We start from the raw sequence: 15919 nt of genomic DNA, 5'->3' as shown, positions 1-15919 counted from the left end.
TTGAAAAAAACATGTAATTCACTCTAAATGTGTGTTGTGCATGTCTGTAACATGAGTTTTTTCATTGAACTATCTCACTAAATTGATCTTTTGATTACTTATAAGTTCCTTGTTGTTTCTATCTGAAGTGTGTACGGTAGTTCATTAGAAAACAAGACAGTGCTAATTGATCTACGCATGAAATGTCTGACCATATTTAGCCCTTGATTTTTGCATCCAGTACTTTTTCAGATCGTGGTGCTCATCCTGATTTATTTTTTTCAGAATAATGCACGACGAAGTGAGTGAGACAGAGAATATACGAAAAAATCTGGCTATTGAGCGAATGATTGTCGAGGGCTGCGAAGTACTGCTGGACACTAGCCAAACTTTTGTCAGACAAGGTAGGTTTGTTTTATTACCACTCATAGAGATTTTCTTTTATAACTTTCTGACTTCGACAGACAACAGATAAAATTTCTGTTCACAACCTTGCCTTAGCCTTGATGTTGCATGTTTTGGGGATGTGGGAGGAAACCGGAGTGCCCGGAGAAAACCCACCCAGGCAACACTTTCCAGCTGAGCCACCGTGCTCCCCCAGTATATAATATATATATCATAATTAAATATAAATATTATAAATACTAAAATCTATTTTTTTTTTGTTTGTGAACTCGAAAGAATCAGGACTCGAGACTTGACTCAAGACTTGCGTCTCTCAACTTCAGACTTGATTTGTTATTTGAGAGCAAAGACTTGAAACTTAGCAAAACAATGACTCGACCCGGTGTTTGCGTGTTTCTGACAATAGCGACCTTCCACAGGTTCTCTGATCCAGGTGCCCATGAGCGAGAAAGGCAAGATCACCAGGGGCCGTCTGGGTTCTTTGTCTCTGAAGAAGGAAGGGGAGAGACAATGCTTCCTTTTCTCCAAACATCTTATCATCTGCACTCGAGGCTCAGGGGGGAAACTACACGTCACCAAGGTAAAGCAAGGCAAAGCACCACGTTGACAAACCTAATCAGGAATGGCCGCTGTTTGATACACCATAGAAAAAAATCTGAATATTTTTTACTACAACCATAATAAACTTGTGATATGATGGGAATGTGTGAAACATACATTTTTATATGTGTTTAATACTGTGGATCAAATTGTGTCCACCCTGCTAGTAGACGCTGTGGGTGACTCCTCCAGTTCAGGCAAATAAACATCTCTCTTTTCCCCTCGGAAAAAAAAAATGTAATAACTGTAAGCATCTCATTGTCACTGTTAATATACACACATTAAATAGTTCATCCTGCATCCATTTGAACTCTGTTGCAAACAAAAACAGCAATACTGAAGCACAAAAATATCTCATGAAGTAGTGTGGCGATTGACTACATTGTGAGTTCTCTGTACATTATATTACATCATATTATGTAACTCATAACTATAGTATTTGCATTCCAGTAGACTGACATCATCATGTTGTGTGACACGATGTTCCAGTCAGTTACTGCTGCTCCATATTTTCTATCCTAGTCCTTTTTGTTTTGTTTTACACTCCACTTTTACCTGGTGACAATTTTTAATATTACAGTAAAACTTGTTGCTCACAGGAAATAGAAAGCAAAAATCTGTGAGTAGCTGACACCCATCTTCTAAATTGTTTATAATTGACTAGCTACATAAAGTTCAAACTATAAACATACCGCAAACACTAATCCCAAAACATTTTAAAATTGTTTCACATTACCCTTCAAATTAAATCCCTTGCACAAAGTTGTATTGAAAAAAATGCACAGGAAGTTAAGCTGTACATGCACGCGAGGCAGAATTTCCCTAAACTTCCTTTTCAACTTAGGCTAAAGGGGAGCTGCTTACTGACATAAAAAGATGAGTTCGACCCTCTATCGAGATGTATTACTCCAACATATACTTCCTTGTCACCAATCACGACTAAAAATGTTTCTCAGAAAATAGCTGAGGAGAGGTTCCAATGCAAAACGTCCATTTGTGAATTGCCAATTGTAGATGCAGTAAACATACTGTATTCCCAAAACATGTTTGTATAATTGAAGGCTACTCTTGTCTGATCAACACCCAGACTACTATTTGCAGAGATACGGTAAAGAAAAAGGTTAAAATGAATAAATAGTAGAATCACACCACATTTTGTTCATACAGAAAATTGGCATATTAGTATTTTGCATGGAAGTCATTTTAAAGTATTTTTAATATTGGAGGACATTGATAGATTGTTTGATGGGTTCTCTTTCAAATCTTGAATAATATTCACACTGTGTTACAGAATGGTGTGGTATCCCTCATTGACTGCACACTGATGGAGGATCCAGAGGGCACTGATGATGAGCGTAAGTTGTAACACTCAATAAGATAACCGCTAAAGTACTCCACAAGGTGTGTCAGAAGAGTTCAAGGTGCCGGCGTCATAATGCTATTTTCGAACCCAAGCTACAAACTACGTTTCCCGTTTGATGTCCAACACAATTTCTCAGACATTCCACTGAGTCGGACATCATGGCCATTTTTATGTCATCTGTGTCAGAACATTGCCATTAGACATTTTCATAGTGAAGGAGCCACGATTTGTCCAGCCACAACTCTCACCTCTTCACCCACACAGAACAAAACAAACATGGCAGGATCTCTTTGTAGACATGCTGGTTGACTGTGTGGTCCATATTAAGGAGGAGCACTCATAGTCTGTACGTTGTTGAGGTTTGAAATAAACTCTTCCTGTATAGGTAATCGGATAACGTCTATAATGACATAACATATTGTACGTATTGTAGAATTATGAGGCGTTTTCATGTATACATATTTACAAGCTTTTATATTTCCAAGGTGAAGAATTCTGTATGAATTATGAAGTATTTTAATTGCTTCTACTACTGAAGCCGAAAGGACGATTGAATAGTTTATCCAATTAATTTGTACGCTGCAGCCAAAATGGAGCGGAGTGGCCAGGACACTGAGCACCTGGACTTTAAAGTGATAGTGGAGCCTAAAGATGGGCAGCCTTACACTGTCATCCTGGTGGCATCATCGCGCCAAGAGAAAGCAGCGTGGACGAGCGACATCAGTCAGGTAAAGACCAGTAAATGTCACTGCAAGATTGTAAAGTGGTTATTTGGTTGTTTTTTTTTTTACAGTGAGGTGAGGTAGGGGGTTGTTAACCTATTGGCGGCAGGAAACTTGTATACTGAGAGAAAAAGCGACAGCATCTCGGGCTTCATTTCCAACAGTGTGAACCCGCTAACCCTCTGCTGCTTCCGTTTGGTCTCTTTTGTCGATCCGCCCTCTAGTGCATCGACAACATCCGCTGCAATGGCCTGATGATGAATGCCTTCGAGGAAAACAGTAAAGTGTCCGTCCCACAAATGATTAAGTGAGAGTCACACTATACATTATACATGCAAATCATGTACGTATAACTCCAGATTACCAGATGTGCAGTGTTTTAGGAATACTTAACACACTGGAGGGGAACCTTCGCCCATCTGCATTTGATCCGACTCACCATGCTTTCCTACATAAAACCTCTGAGGAAGTCTTATGTAAAGCTCCAAAAACATTCCACCCACAGACATTTGTTCAATTGTTGCATCATATATATATATTTTTTTAGAAATAAAGTGTGATGGGAAACACTCTTTAACTTTAACTCCATCAAAAGCAGTTGGGTTATTTGTTCAATATGCTTGTTAGCCAGTTCGGTCCATTTTTTCTCTCAAATCAGCACAGCAGTAGTATGTCCAGGCCACACTAGTAGTATAACTTTGTTTTACTCGTAACATATTGTCCACTACATTACTGCCTACCACTATCGTATGACCTTTTTTTACACTAATTAGGCAACCTTGGTCGACTAGTAAGTCAACACAATTGTACAAGTGAGGCAAAAATGCACAGTCGTTCATAACTGTGTGCGACTACTTCTATTAGTGAAACGATTCAGTGCTACATCCGGCACTTCACTAGTCGTACTAGTCACACATAGTACTAGTATCACAAAAATGTCATATGGTAGACAGAAAATAAAATGGTAAAAATAATCATTAGAATCTGTGTCATCTTATGTTAATATGTTAAATCACACAAAGTATTTGTCTCCAGTAGTTGAAGCCACAGTATCACAAAAATAATATACGTATATCAGGGATAACAATCTTGCTCCAATGACTTTCCTTGTGACTCTATATTGTTTTCCTTACTCTATGTCCGCCGCACACTGAGCGACACAACTGAACTGTCACCCCGTGTGCAGGGATCAGCAACTAGTTTTCATGAGTGCCCGATTGTCTGCCTACTAGTTTTGCTGCCATTCAATATTTTTGAATCACTGATGAACACCGTTTCAACGTCTCCAATGTAAGAGCCAATCGAAAATACACCTGAGCGCTCACAAAAAAACTGAGAGTCACGGGTTCTCATCATAACTGCAAACCATCTTATGAGTCAGCCCTTTATGTTCGTCTCGGTGACTCCAAACATCGTCCCTGGAAGTCAGCCTCATTCTGAACTCTCCTTATAGGTCCGACACCAGCTTGTACTGCGACGATGTCGACATCCGCTTCAGCAAGATGATGAACTCCTGCAAGGTGCTGCAGATCCGCTACGCCAGCGTCGAGCGCTTGCTGGAGAGGCTGACCGACCTGCGCTTTCTTTCCATCGACTTCCTGAACACATTCCTGCACTCTTACCGCGTTTTCACCAGTGGAGACGTCGTGCTGGACAAGCTCATCACCATCTATAAGAAGCCCATCAGCGCCATACCTGCACGGTGAAGATTGTGTTTGTGTTTCATTTGATTCTTTAAACATTTATCAATGGCTTTGTCATCATCAGCGAGTGATGATCTTCCGGTCCAGTGCTCAAAGAGGCAGTAATATGCATTATAAACTGAGCTGAACTGAAGTCTCGCAAGTTTTGCCGACATCACACAGAATAATGGTCGGAACTGCTGAGTTGTTGTTCAACCAGCTTTTTGATTGAAATCTAATTTGTGCCACCTAAGCGAAAATCAAATAAACTGCACTCCCCCCCACCCTCCAAAAATAGATACGTGCACCAGGCAATTGACCCTCACACATACACTAGAATTAATTCACTGCAATGGAAAAACTGCTACACTAGGTGTTCTTATTGGAAAATTGTTTGACCTGCACCATATATTGTACTCTATTATTATTAGAGCAACATGGAACGATTGTCAAGGAGACACATAATGACCTTATTTGTCTTTATTATAACAATACTGTACAATGAAAGGAAACAGGTGAAAGTATAGGTGGAAGTGTGGATATTTGAGAGGCTGCTGGTTCCATTCAGTAACTGCACTCGTGTATTTCCACAACGAAGACGCTCCACGCTTTTCCATCCACAGGTACAAATGAAATTATAAATATGGTTGAATATTATTGCAAAACACAAATATACTGTACTGTGCTGGCAGCCCGCAGAACATAGTTTGGACCCAGAAAGGTATATTTTTGTTGGGCAAGCTAATGTGATATGAGGTGTCATTTTTGATTAGCCGTTCCAAATTTTAAATCATAGCAACACTCGTGTCTGACGGCCGGTCACTCATGAAAATGACTTCCCATACTCTGCACACTGTGCGACAGTTCAGTCTGGCGACGTCGCTCGGTTTGTGGCAAGCCAAAGAAGTTCCACTGTTGTAAAAGAGTATTAATGCTGCAGATGCTCCAGAAAAAAGGATCCATCCATCGATCCAATTTTTACAGTGCTTATCTTCATTCGGCTACAGCCTATCCCAGCATACTTTGGGAGTGTGGCGGTGTTGCCAACCACTCAAAACTCCAACTCATACAGTGCTTCACACCCATGGACAACTTAGTCTTCAATTAAATGAACCTGAATATTTTTGGAATGTGGGAAACTAGAGTACCCAGAGAAAACCATGCAAACATGGTGAGAACACCCAGACTTCACAGAGGAAGAGCTGAGATTTCAACCCCAGAACTGGGAGGTGGAAGTTCTAACCAGGACTGCGGTGTTGTCATATTTTAAAACTTCATACAAAATTTTCTACTGCAGTGAATTCATCTCAACCCAAATTTTTACCTTGCACTGTCCATCCTGTGAACGTCCAGGTGTAGAGGGCGTCACGCTCCGCTGACGCCCACCCACCTTCTTCCAACCTCCTCTCTCTCTTGCTTTTCATTCCTCTTTCCACAAGTATGACCATCCCTCTCTCTCTGCTATACTGTCACTATGACAACCTTTTCCTTTGCTGCAGGACCCCACCCTCTCCTCATCCTCTTCCTCCATCCCTGCGGGCCTCCCTTGCCCCCTCCTCTCATCTGCAGCAGTGTTAAATGTTGATGGTTGGTGTTTTGTACTCCCATCACCCCTTTCCCCCTTTTTTATCCGCATACTCCATCCATTCTCTTCCTGTTTTATCCTCCTTATTGATCAAAATACCTCTTTCACTTTCTTAACAAATGAGGCGAGTGGACACGGCACACATTGTAGGAGTGGCGGTAGCATCCCCACACATCCGCAGACTTCACTGTGGAGGAATCCACATGCATACCCGCTATGTCACCGACTCCAGCCTACCTCACCCACCTTGACCCCCCCCCCCCCCTCTCTCCTCCTTCGCTCGCTTCCAAATGTCTGTGGGCCTCCCCCGGGCTGGTTGCTGTTGGCAGCACCCGTGCCTTCCAGTGCTGTCACTTGACAGGCTATTTATAGGTCTTCAGAGGGGGTGGCTCTTAGTGCAAGGAAGATGCTGTCTCAAACAATATCGGTTCCATTAAAAAAAAAAAAAAGAGGCTGGATTTCCCAAATGTGCTCCCCTGCGTACGGAACACACACACACACCACACACACACACACCAACATCAAGTATATTATCTGTGTATAATCTCTAAAGCATTATAAACATAAATTTTCAATGGTGTTTTAAATGTAATTGTATTTATTTATGATATTCTCATATGCTCATTTCCATAAGTGCACGCTATAGTAGTACACTTGCCTGACTTTGGTGTGGGCAGCGTTAGTTCAGTTCCCACTCAGTGACGGTGGGAATGTGCATGCAAATGGTTGTTCCTGCCTATATGTGCCCTGTGACTGACTCACAACCACCAGTTCAGGCTGTAGTCCGCCATTTGCCCGAAGTCAGCTGGGATAGGCTCGAGCGCCCCACGACCCTAACTAGGATAAGCGGTATTGCGAATGGGTGGATGTTTTCCATGTGTCCTTCAGGAAATGCAGACTCTTGAAGTGTATTTCCATCTTTTCCTAAATCTCCAACCTTCATTACAACTTTAATTAACTCTACAGGCAACGTGTTCAAAAGAGGGGGTAAAAGTAATCTCACACTGTATTTAGTGTATTAGTATACAATACAGTTCTAGTAGAAGTACTTAGGTGAAAAAAAGTACAGATTGAAATTGACTTCAGTGCTAAAGTAAAAATGAAAAATGCATTTTTTTTGTTACAGTCAGTTACATGCAATACCCATTTCGATAACTTAACACAATGAAAAAAACCTTGTCTGGACAAGCTGGCAATGCACAAAGGCAGGCCCATAAAGGCAGTTGGATTTGGCTTTGACTTTATTGTGGACAAAGTTGACCTCAATCCTGTGGAAAAACATTCTGGGATGAACTAAAACAGAGATTTTAAACCTCTCAAACCTCATAAAGGTGAAAAAATACTACAAACAAATGTCTTGTAGAAGGCATTCCCTTGCAATCTAAATTTGAATATTTGAGACGATATGCATATTGTAATGAAATCTCCCTCCCTGCAGTGCTTTGGAGCTTTTCTTCGCCAGCAGCCAGAATAACAAACTCCTGTATGGCGAGCCGCCCACATCGCCACGTGCCAGTCGCAAATTCTCCTCCCCTCCGCCACTCGCCATCACCAAAACGTCGTCGCCCAACCGCCGCCGGAAGCTCTCACTCAACATTCCCATCATCACTGGGGGCAAAGCGCTGGACCTGGCCGCACTCAGCTGCTCCCCCAATGGCTACGCGAGCATGCACACCGCCATGTCCCCCTTCGGGAAGGCCGCCCTGGACATCAACAAACTCTTTGTGTCCAGCACCATGCCCACCAAGATTCCGGATGAGGGAGAAGCCAGAGCCGAGAGCAAGGCTGATGAACCGGTCCTTAACAAGCAAGGTTAGAACGCAACTGATGTTTTGCATTTATGTTACATCAAGGGTGTCCAAACATTTTCCTCTGGAGGCTAAATACAGAAAATTTTAAGGATCCAAGAGCCACTTCAAAACAAATTCATCAAGCAATCCATCTTTTTAACGTATAGTTATTTTGAAAACCTGATACGTCACGTGACTTCGGTGACGTAGGTGCACGAGCTCTATAGAATTGATCTGCCCATGCACAGAACAGATTCAGAAATAAAAGGCTGAGCAATATAAAGCAGGCTTGGTTAAGATTTATTGATGTGATATTTTCACAAATTAGACCTTGACAAGGAGCCCATGAATAGAAAGTTTATTTTAGTTGTAAATTGTTTCATTGCTTCCAGAAAAGCTCTGTGGCAAACCAATGTATTGTTAGACGTAGTATTTGTGGTGATAGTAGTTGTCGCTGGTGTTGCACTCAAGGGGAATATCGATGGTGCCGCCCAACCCCCAAAGCTTTTTCAACCCAAGCTTTTCACGCTCAGAAAATGGATGGATGTATGGAAGGCATCATTTCAGCAAATACAAATTTCCTTTCAGAGAGTTTCATCTGAGCACAGATCTTTCCTTTTGTCGCTATCCAGATCTGTCAGTGAGAGAGGAATGTGACGAAGAGCCATCCCAGAATGATGAGACGGAAGCAGAGATGTCGCCTCCCAAGTCGCCGTCAACGCCCAAGAATGTCAAGTCGAAAAACTGTGGTATGTGTCGCAGTAACACAAGTCTCAAGTTGATGAAATGATGGGTTGGACAAAATTCTTGCAGGTTTCGGTTGAAATCATCATGTTAGAAATCCATAGTTTATGCTAGTTGTTGCTGCATACGTCCCCTACAGATTTTCTGGCTTTGGTCACGTGACTTTTGCAACACGAGAGTAGTTTTGATGCTAATTTCGGTCTACTTCAGAAGGTGATATCGCCTAATGTGGCGACCTTCTACGATTGCTGCAATTGATGAATTAATCTTGTTAATATTTATTTCGGAAATGCAACATTAATCCAAATACCGTGTTACAAGTGAGGACACATATAATGTATTTTTTGAAAAAAAAAAAAAAAAAAAAAAAAAAGCTTCTTAAGCTAACATGTCACATTTTTGCAACTAGGAATCCACGATCTATGTCATTTTTTAATGTACTTGCTCAGCTCTAATCAATATAGAACTGTTTATTGAGCCGAAGCACATATTTTACATGAAAAAAAAAAAAAAACAATCTCATGGCACACCACTAAGCAAAAATTTCAGAGGAAGTATATATATGTACTAATGATCATATTGCTTCAATTTGGGCCTGTCTTGTTGAGCCCAAAGCTATTATTCTGTTGTCTGAATGTCGCGGACATAAATGAATACATGAATTTGTCTATCCGCCATCTCGTGGAAGAGTACCGTAACTCCCGGCCTACAGAACGCACCTGGTTACAAGCCTCACTGAGTCCATTTGTAGAGGAAATACCATTTGGTACATACATACGCCGCAGCTGTGTAAAAGCTGCAAGTGCCCACATTGAAACCCACATTGAAACACCAGATATTTACAAAGAAAGAAGATACACAGAAAGAGTTTAACGGTAGCGCTAACGGGGCCAGTTCATATAAAACTTACCGGTACATATCACTGAGACACACCAGTAACACAGCAGCAACATGCTAGCACAGCACTAACACTAGCGCAGCGCTAACAGGGCAATAAAAGTCATTTCCTCGGCACATAAATTCCACAGTCTCATTCTTACTTTTTCCACTTGAATGCCTCCTTGTGGCTGTTAGAAAAAATGCACAAATTAGCCAGATCACCACATAAACCGCAGGATTGAAAATGTGTGAAAAAAAATCACGGCTTGTAGGCTGGAAATTACGGTACTTAATTGTTTTGCTTTGCATTATACGTCACTGGCCTATATAGGAGTCCAAAGATACATTAAATGTCGTGGATACAAAATAATTTTCTGACCAATCAAGTAACATTTCCTTCAGCTCAACTGATGATCTCTCTGAACACGCTATTGTGTTTGGTAATCACTGATACAGAAACGTGCAGTAGCACTGCAGAGTCTGAGTGAGCTGTTTAAGGAGCGCATTAAAAAATTGCAGGAACAGTGCACATGCAGCAACTTTTTAATGTGGAAAATATCAAGTTCCTCAAAAACCAAACAAGGGCTTGTTGGGAGAGAGAGAGAGAGAGAGAGAGAGAGAGAGAGAGAGAGAGAGAGAGAGAGAGAGAGAGAAACACCCACAGCATCTCAGACCTGCTGCTACCACGTGGAGATGGAGCATCCACCCCATTGGCAGTCAGGCACAATTAATCCCCAGTGTGTTCTCCTCCCACAGTGTTGGATACAAGGGAAGCCAGTATGTGCGATTGTGGGCGGAAGGAAACCTTGTACCTTAGCAACCATGTGCGTGTTCTTCTATTACCGCCCCCGGTTCGATGGAGGAAGGCAGGGAGGAAGTATGAGGGGGAGGCACGCAGCCAAACACTGCTTTTACAAAGTCATCTCATTCACTGAGACAAGCTGCAGGACACTCACACAGCTCGGTTGGCCGCCGCTCAAGGCTGCCCTCCATTGGGCAAGACTGTTATTTATCAACTGCTTTGTATCAAGTTAGTCTCTGAAATTGACACAATAGTGGTGGTAGTGCTTGTTCTCATTATGCTCAAGAGGTGAGCTTAAAGCTATCCAAACTAACTTGGGAAAGCTATGGGGTACACCATGGGCTGGTTGCCTGCCAGTCGCAGGGCTTTGAGAAAAACAATCGTTAACAGTAGTTATATGAATTAAAATGTTAAAATATATTTATTTACTTATACATTGACTGCAGTTACTAAAGATTTTATGATTGATTTGCATTTTTGAGGTGAAGGGTTTAAATCTCTCCATCTAGTACTCCGCCTTCCTCTGTAACTTGAATGAAACACCTTTACTTCCAGTTTTTAAAATAAAATACTTCTTCTTCGCCCACAGAGTTTACGCTGTTCTCCTTCAACAACAGCATGGTGGTTTCATCTTGTCGGGAGCTGGACAATAACCGTAGTGCCCTCTCGGCGGCCTCGGCCTTCGCCATCGCCACAGCCGGTGCCAACGAGGGCACGCCCACCAAGGAGAAGTACCGCCGCATGTCGCTCGCCAGCACAGGTCAAATAATCTACAGAAATGCAATATGTGATGCATGGTCTGATGGAGGTTTTCTTCTCTTAACATTGTTTCTGTGGGAGAATGCATCAGAACCACATTTACAAACAAACGAGATCCAGTAGTCAAAGATCCTCTCTTTGCAAAATAAAAATGTCACGAGAGTTATTGTTTTAACGTTGTGTTTGTTATTGGTTGTAGTTTCCAGGAGTGATGTTCGATTCCACCGATTTCCTTCCTTTTCCTACCTAAATTCACTATTAACACTCATTTTGATTGTTTCTCATGTTATACTTAAATTTTTGGGAATTTGGAGTTTTCATTAGCTGTAAACTATAATCATCGAAATTATGAATCATCTACCAGTAGTTGTGAAATATTTCACTTTGTGTTGCGCGAATCTATGTAATATTTGTATTTCATTTTTTGATATGACCTACTGAACAAATTCAGCTTTCCACAATATTGTAAGTTTTTGAGATACCCCTGTATTTTCAACATACTGGCAGGTTTCCCTACGGACCAGCGGAATGGAGACAAAGAGTTTGTCATCAGAAGAGCAGCCACAAACCGAGTCCTAAATGTGCTGCGGCACTGGGTTTCCAAACACTCCCAGGTACACACACACACGCACACACACACACGCACACACACACACACACACACAATTTCCGCCTTCAAAAAAAATATACTCTGAAATGACACTTGTTGTGGATCTGCAGGATTTTGAGCTGAACTCTGAGTTGAAAATGAGAGTAATTGGCTTTCTCGAGGAGGTGATGCATGACCCAGAGCTCCTGACACAGGAAAGAAAGGCTGCTGCTAACATTATTAGGTGGGTTTCTGTCTTTAAAGACTTGATTACACACTGAATGAGCAGACAATGAGCACTCAGACATGAGTTTCGGGGTTGTGAAGGGTGCAGAATAAACAACAGCATAAAAATTTGCCGTTACGTGGCAAAAAAAGCTGAGTTTTCCTCCTCATTTGTTTGATTTACATTATATTGAAGTGTTAAGTATTTTTGAAACAAATTTTTGAGGTGCAAATTTGGGTTATGTTGCCACTGTATGTACCATCATATATTAACATCATAAATCAAGGACTCTATAACCACTGATGCTTTATGGGGGTGGGAGTGGTGATGCAGGTTCATGCCATTTATCAAAACACAGACATGTTTCAAGCACTTTTCTCACTTTGTATGCAGGACTCTAGCACAGGAGGATCCTGGAGATAACCAGGTCACCCTGGAAGAAATCATTCACGCGGTAAGAGGAAAGAAAGAGCCACCGTGGCTTGTGTCTTTGCCATTGTTATGTTGTAATGTTCGTACTTGCGCATTAGGCCATGGAGGAGTGCAGGAATGAGCCGTTTGAGAGCCACTCTGCCCTGGAGATCGCCGAGCAGCTCACTCTGCTCGATCATCTGGTCTTCAAAGTCATCCCGTATGAGTGAGTGCTATAAAATACACTCGTGGTCTATGTTGGTCCTGACAAAAATATGATGCGATGATAAAACAAATCTATACAATTTGGAATATTTTAATAGTTGTTTTTGGTCATTTTATGCAAATTAAGTTTAAATTTGTGTGTGTGCTTTTATTTTCATATGACAGAAGTTGGATAAATGAATGAATGCATGTTGCACCCAATTAAAGGCTTTCATGGGCCCAGTGAAGATTTCTGGCATGTGCGATATTTGCAACACACACACACAGCCATAAAATGCGGCCTGAAATGGATTTCTATTGTGTAAAGACATCGATTGTTAAACATTGGCGTTTGTATCAGGAATTTAAAAAACCCTATGTAAAAGGGTCCTTTTTTGGACTACGTGGACAGATGTATCGAGACACATTGTCTCAGTATGTGCACGTCCAATGAGTGAATGTGATATAAAGTGCGAACAATAAATCATAGGCCAATCTTTATAATGATTTTTATAACAATCTGATACTGGTGAGTCATCAGAGTTAATGAAAACCTGTTCCAATCCCTAACAAACAATGAAAACTAAACAAGCGGGCACTCAATAGAATGGGACTACCAAATTGACTCACAGGACAAACAAAATGATGATAAATGCTCAAGTATGTAAAAGGCATTTAACTGCTATGGCTATGGGGAAAAAAACTACAATATCAATAAATGCTACTTTTAACAATTTTACAAAATTCCACTCGGGATGCTGGGAAGTGTAGCTTAAACTCCTGTTTTTGCACTGAGGTAGTTGACATGGAATCCCAGCATGCCATTTTATAAAATACCTTTATTGATATTACATGTTATTGTTAGTTGTTGTTTGTGTTTTCCCGAAGTGAAATACCAGTTGTTTTTGAGTTGTACTTACTTACATTCCGCACCAAAAGGCACACCTAAAAGCCTTTCATTTTCTCAAAAGCCAATGGTGCGCTTATAATCTGGTGCGCCATATATATGGATCAATATTGAGCCTTTAGTGCAGCTCCATCTAATGGATGCATAATGTAACCCCAGCCTCTACTGTAGTGTCTATTCTGTGTGCCTTGTAATGTGGTGCACCTTATATATGAAAAAAAGTTTTAGTATATTCCATGCATTGAAGGTGCGCTTTATAGTGCAGAAAATACGGTACTTGTTTACCCAGGGAGTTTTTTGGCCAAGGCTGGATGAAGAACGACAAGAATGAGAGAACTCCGTACATCATGAAGACGACAAAGCACTTCAATGAGGTGCGTCCACACAAAGAGCAATAACGGGCAGAATAACTTTGTTGCTCAAAAGAGGGATCACACACCCTATGCTTGATTTGAATCAGATCAGCGACAGGATCGCCACGGAGATCCTGCAATGGGACGACGTCAACATGCGGGTGGCCGCCATTGAGAAGTGGGTGGCGGCGGCGGACATTTGCCGCTGCCTGCACAATTACAACGCCGTGCTAGAGATCACGTCTTCGCTCAACCGCAGTGCCATCTTCCGCCTCAAGAGGACTTGGCTCAAGGTGTCCAAGCAGGTTAGGGCGCAAAGCTCAGTTGGCAATGATTCACTCAGAAATCAATGGGACAGATTGGGTTCATAGTGATAAAAAATCGTAGGCCAGTCACATTTGAAAGTCCATCACTTGTAATTGGTAAATTGAAGGCACTCCGACCACTTTTGCTGTTTTATCTCATTTGCATAATAATTAGATGACTAAGGTGAACCTATTCACAGGTTGGCATTTATTAATTCAATTCACTGACTTTTTAAAAATCATGTAATCCATTATTTTCTAACAAACACATTCACAGTCACATTTGTGGGCATCTTAAATGAACACAATAAGCATGTTTTTAGAAAGTGGGAGGCGTCCAGAAAGGAAACCTACCAAAGCACAAAGAAAAAGTGATGCAAGTCCAACACAAGGGAACCACAGCTGGGATTCGAATCCTGTGAGGCAGACGTGCCAACCATTTCCATGTGTATTGTGCTGTCCCTTGTTGGTGGCTAAAAATGTAATAATCCAACATTTTTTAAGAGAAATAGGCCCTACTTTTGTTATCTCACAGTTAAATGCATGGTGGGCTTTTAAAGGGACGACTTTCTTGTTTTAAATCGAGTTCTATGTATTTTGGGTCACAAGAACTGTTTTCGATTTTTTTTTTCCCCCAAGACTAAGACGGTGATTGACAAGTTGCAGAAGTTGGTGTCATCAGAGGGTCGTTTCAAAAACCTGAGGGAGGCGCTCAAGAAGTGAGTCACTCTCACTGTGCCCACAATTTATTTGTTTTTTGCAAATGACTACTCCATACTTATCACTATTTGCCACGACTGCGTGTGCTTGCATGTGTCCTCAGCTGCGACCCGCCTTGCGTTCCCTACCTGGGCATGTACTTGACCGACCTCGCGTTCATTGAGGAAGGGACACCCAACTATACAGAGGACAACTTGGTCAACTTTTCAAAGATGAGAATGGTAGAGGACATCTTCATGGAATTATCTTGTTGTTTTCCATCTACTTTGTGCTCGAAGAATGACGGCAAACCTAATTTAATCATCATCTCCCGTTTGTCCTCAGATATCGCACATCATCCGAGAAATTCGCCAGTTCCAGCAGACGGCCTACAAGATTGATTATCAACCAAAGGTGAATCTATTGGGGGGGATTCCCCTCTGGAGCACATTGACAATAGATTGAATGCACTTTCACTTTGTATGACAAGGTCAGTCGGTATCAGGGCTAGGTTGACAAAAACGGATGAAAGTCAAACAACATTGAAGATAGGTGGATAGGCATAGATATATGGTATATTCAGGGTAAAATAAAAATTAAATGTGGTAAAAATATCTCCAGTGTCAGGAATGCCTAATTTTAAAAAATCGTTTGAAAATATAAAAATTATTATCGCTATTATTAGTAGTACAGTAGTACTAGTAGTATTTTACTATAGCTATTATTATTATTATTCCATCCATCCATTTACTGAGCCACTTATCCTCACGAGGGTCACAGAATATAGTAATAATAATAATAATATTCCATCCATCAATTTTCTTAGCCGCCTATCCACACGAGGGTCGCGAGGAGTCCTGGAGCTCATCCCAGCTATCAACGTGCAGGAGGCGGGGTACACCCTGAACTGGTTGC

General features: G+C 41.4%; 1 protein-coding gene across 1 annotated transcript in view; it reads left to right on the top strand.

The window, feature by feature from the left end:
* LOC133498079 (ras-specific guanine nucleotide-releasing factor 1-like) overlaps positions 1 to 15919 on the top strand; it is a 33619-nt gene that overhangs the window by 16959 nt on the left and 741 nt on the right. The window contains exons 9-26 of the mRNA XM_061814494.1: positions 265 to 383; positions 804 to 964; positions 2276 to 2339; positions 2933 to 3075; positions 3294 to 3376; positions 4523 to 4771; positions 7775 to 8148; positions 8759 to 8875; positions 11141 to 11311; positions 11818 to 11924; positions 12031 to 12143; positions 12519 to 12579; positions 12656 to 12762; positions 13937 to 14021; positions 14108 to 14305; positions 14945 to 15024; positions 15129 to 15246; positions 15350 to 15418. Of these exons, the coding sequence (XP_061670478.1) occupies positions 265 to 383; positions 804 to 964; positions 2276 to 2339; positions 2933 to 3075; positions 3294 to 3376; positions 4523 to 4771; positions 7775 to 8148; positions 8759 to 8875; positions 11141 to 11311; positions 11818 to 11924; positions 12031 to 12143; positions 12519 to 12579; positions 12656 to 12762; positions 13937 to 14021; positions 14108 to 14305; positions 14945 to 15024; positions 15129 to 15246; positions 15350 to 15418 (2419 nt within the window). The remainder of the gene's footprint in view (positions 1 to 264; positions 384 to 803; positions 965 to 2275; positions 2340 to 2932; positions 3076 to 3293; positions 3377 to 4522; positions 4772 to 7774; positions 8149 to 8758; positions 8876 to 11140; positions 11312 to 11817; positions 11925 to 12030; positions 12144 to 12518; positions 12580 to 12655; positions 12763 to 13936; positions 14022 to 14107; positions 14306 to 14944; positions 15025 to 15128; positions 15247 to 15349; positions 15419 to 15919) is intronic.

This window comes from Syngnathoides biaculeatus, chromosome 3, assembly GCF_019802595.1.
Source record: "Syngnathoides biaculeatus isolate LvHL_M chromosome 3, ASM1980259v1, whole genome shotgun sequence".
Taxonomy (NCBI): Eukaryota; Metazoa; Chordata; class Actinopteri; order Syngnathiformes; family Syngnathidae; genus Syngnathoides; species Syngnathoides biaculeatus.
The sequence above is the reverse complement of the archived record's forward strand: the minus strand, read 5'-3'. Positions and strand labels throughout refer to the sequence as shown.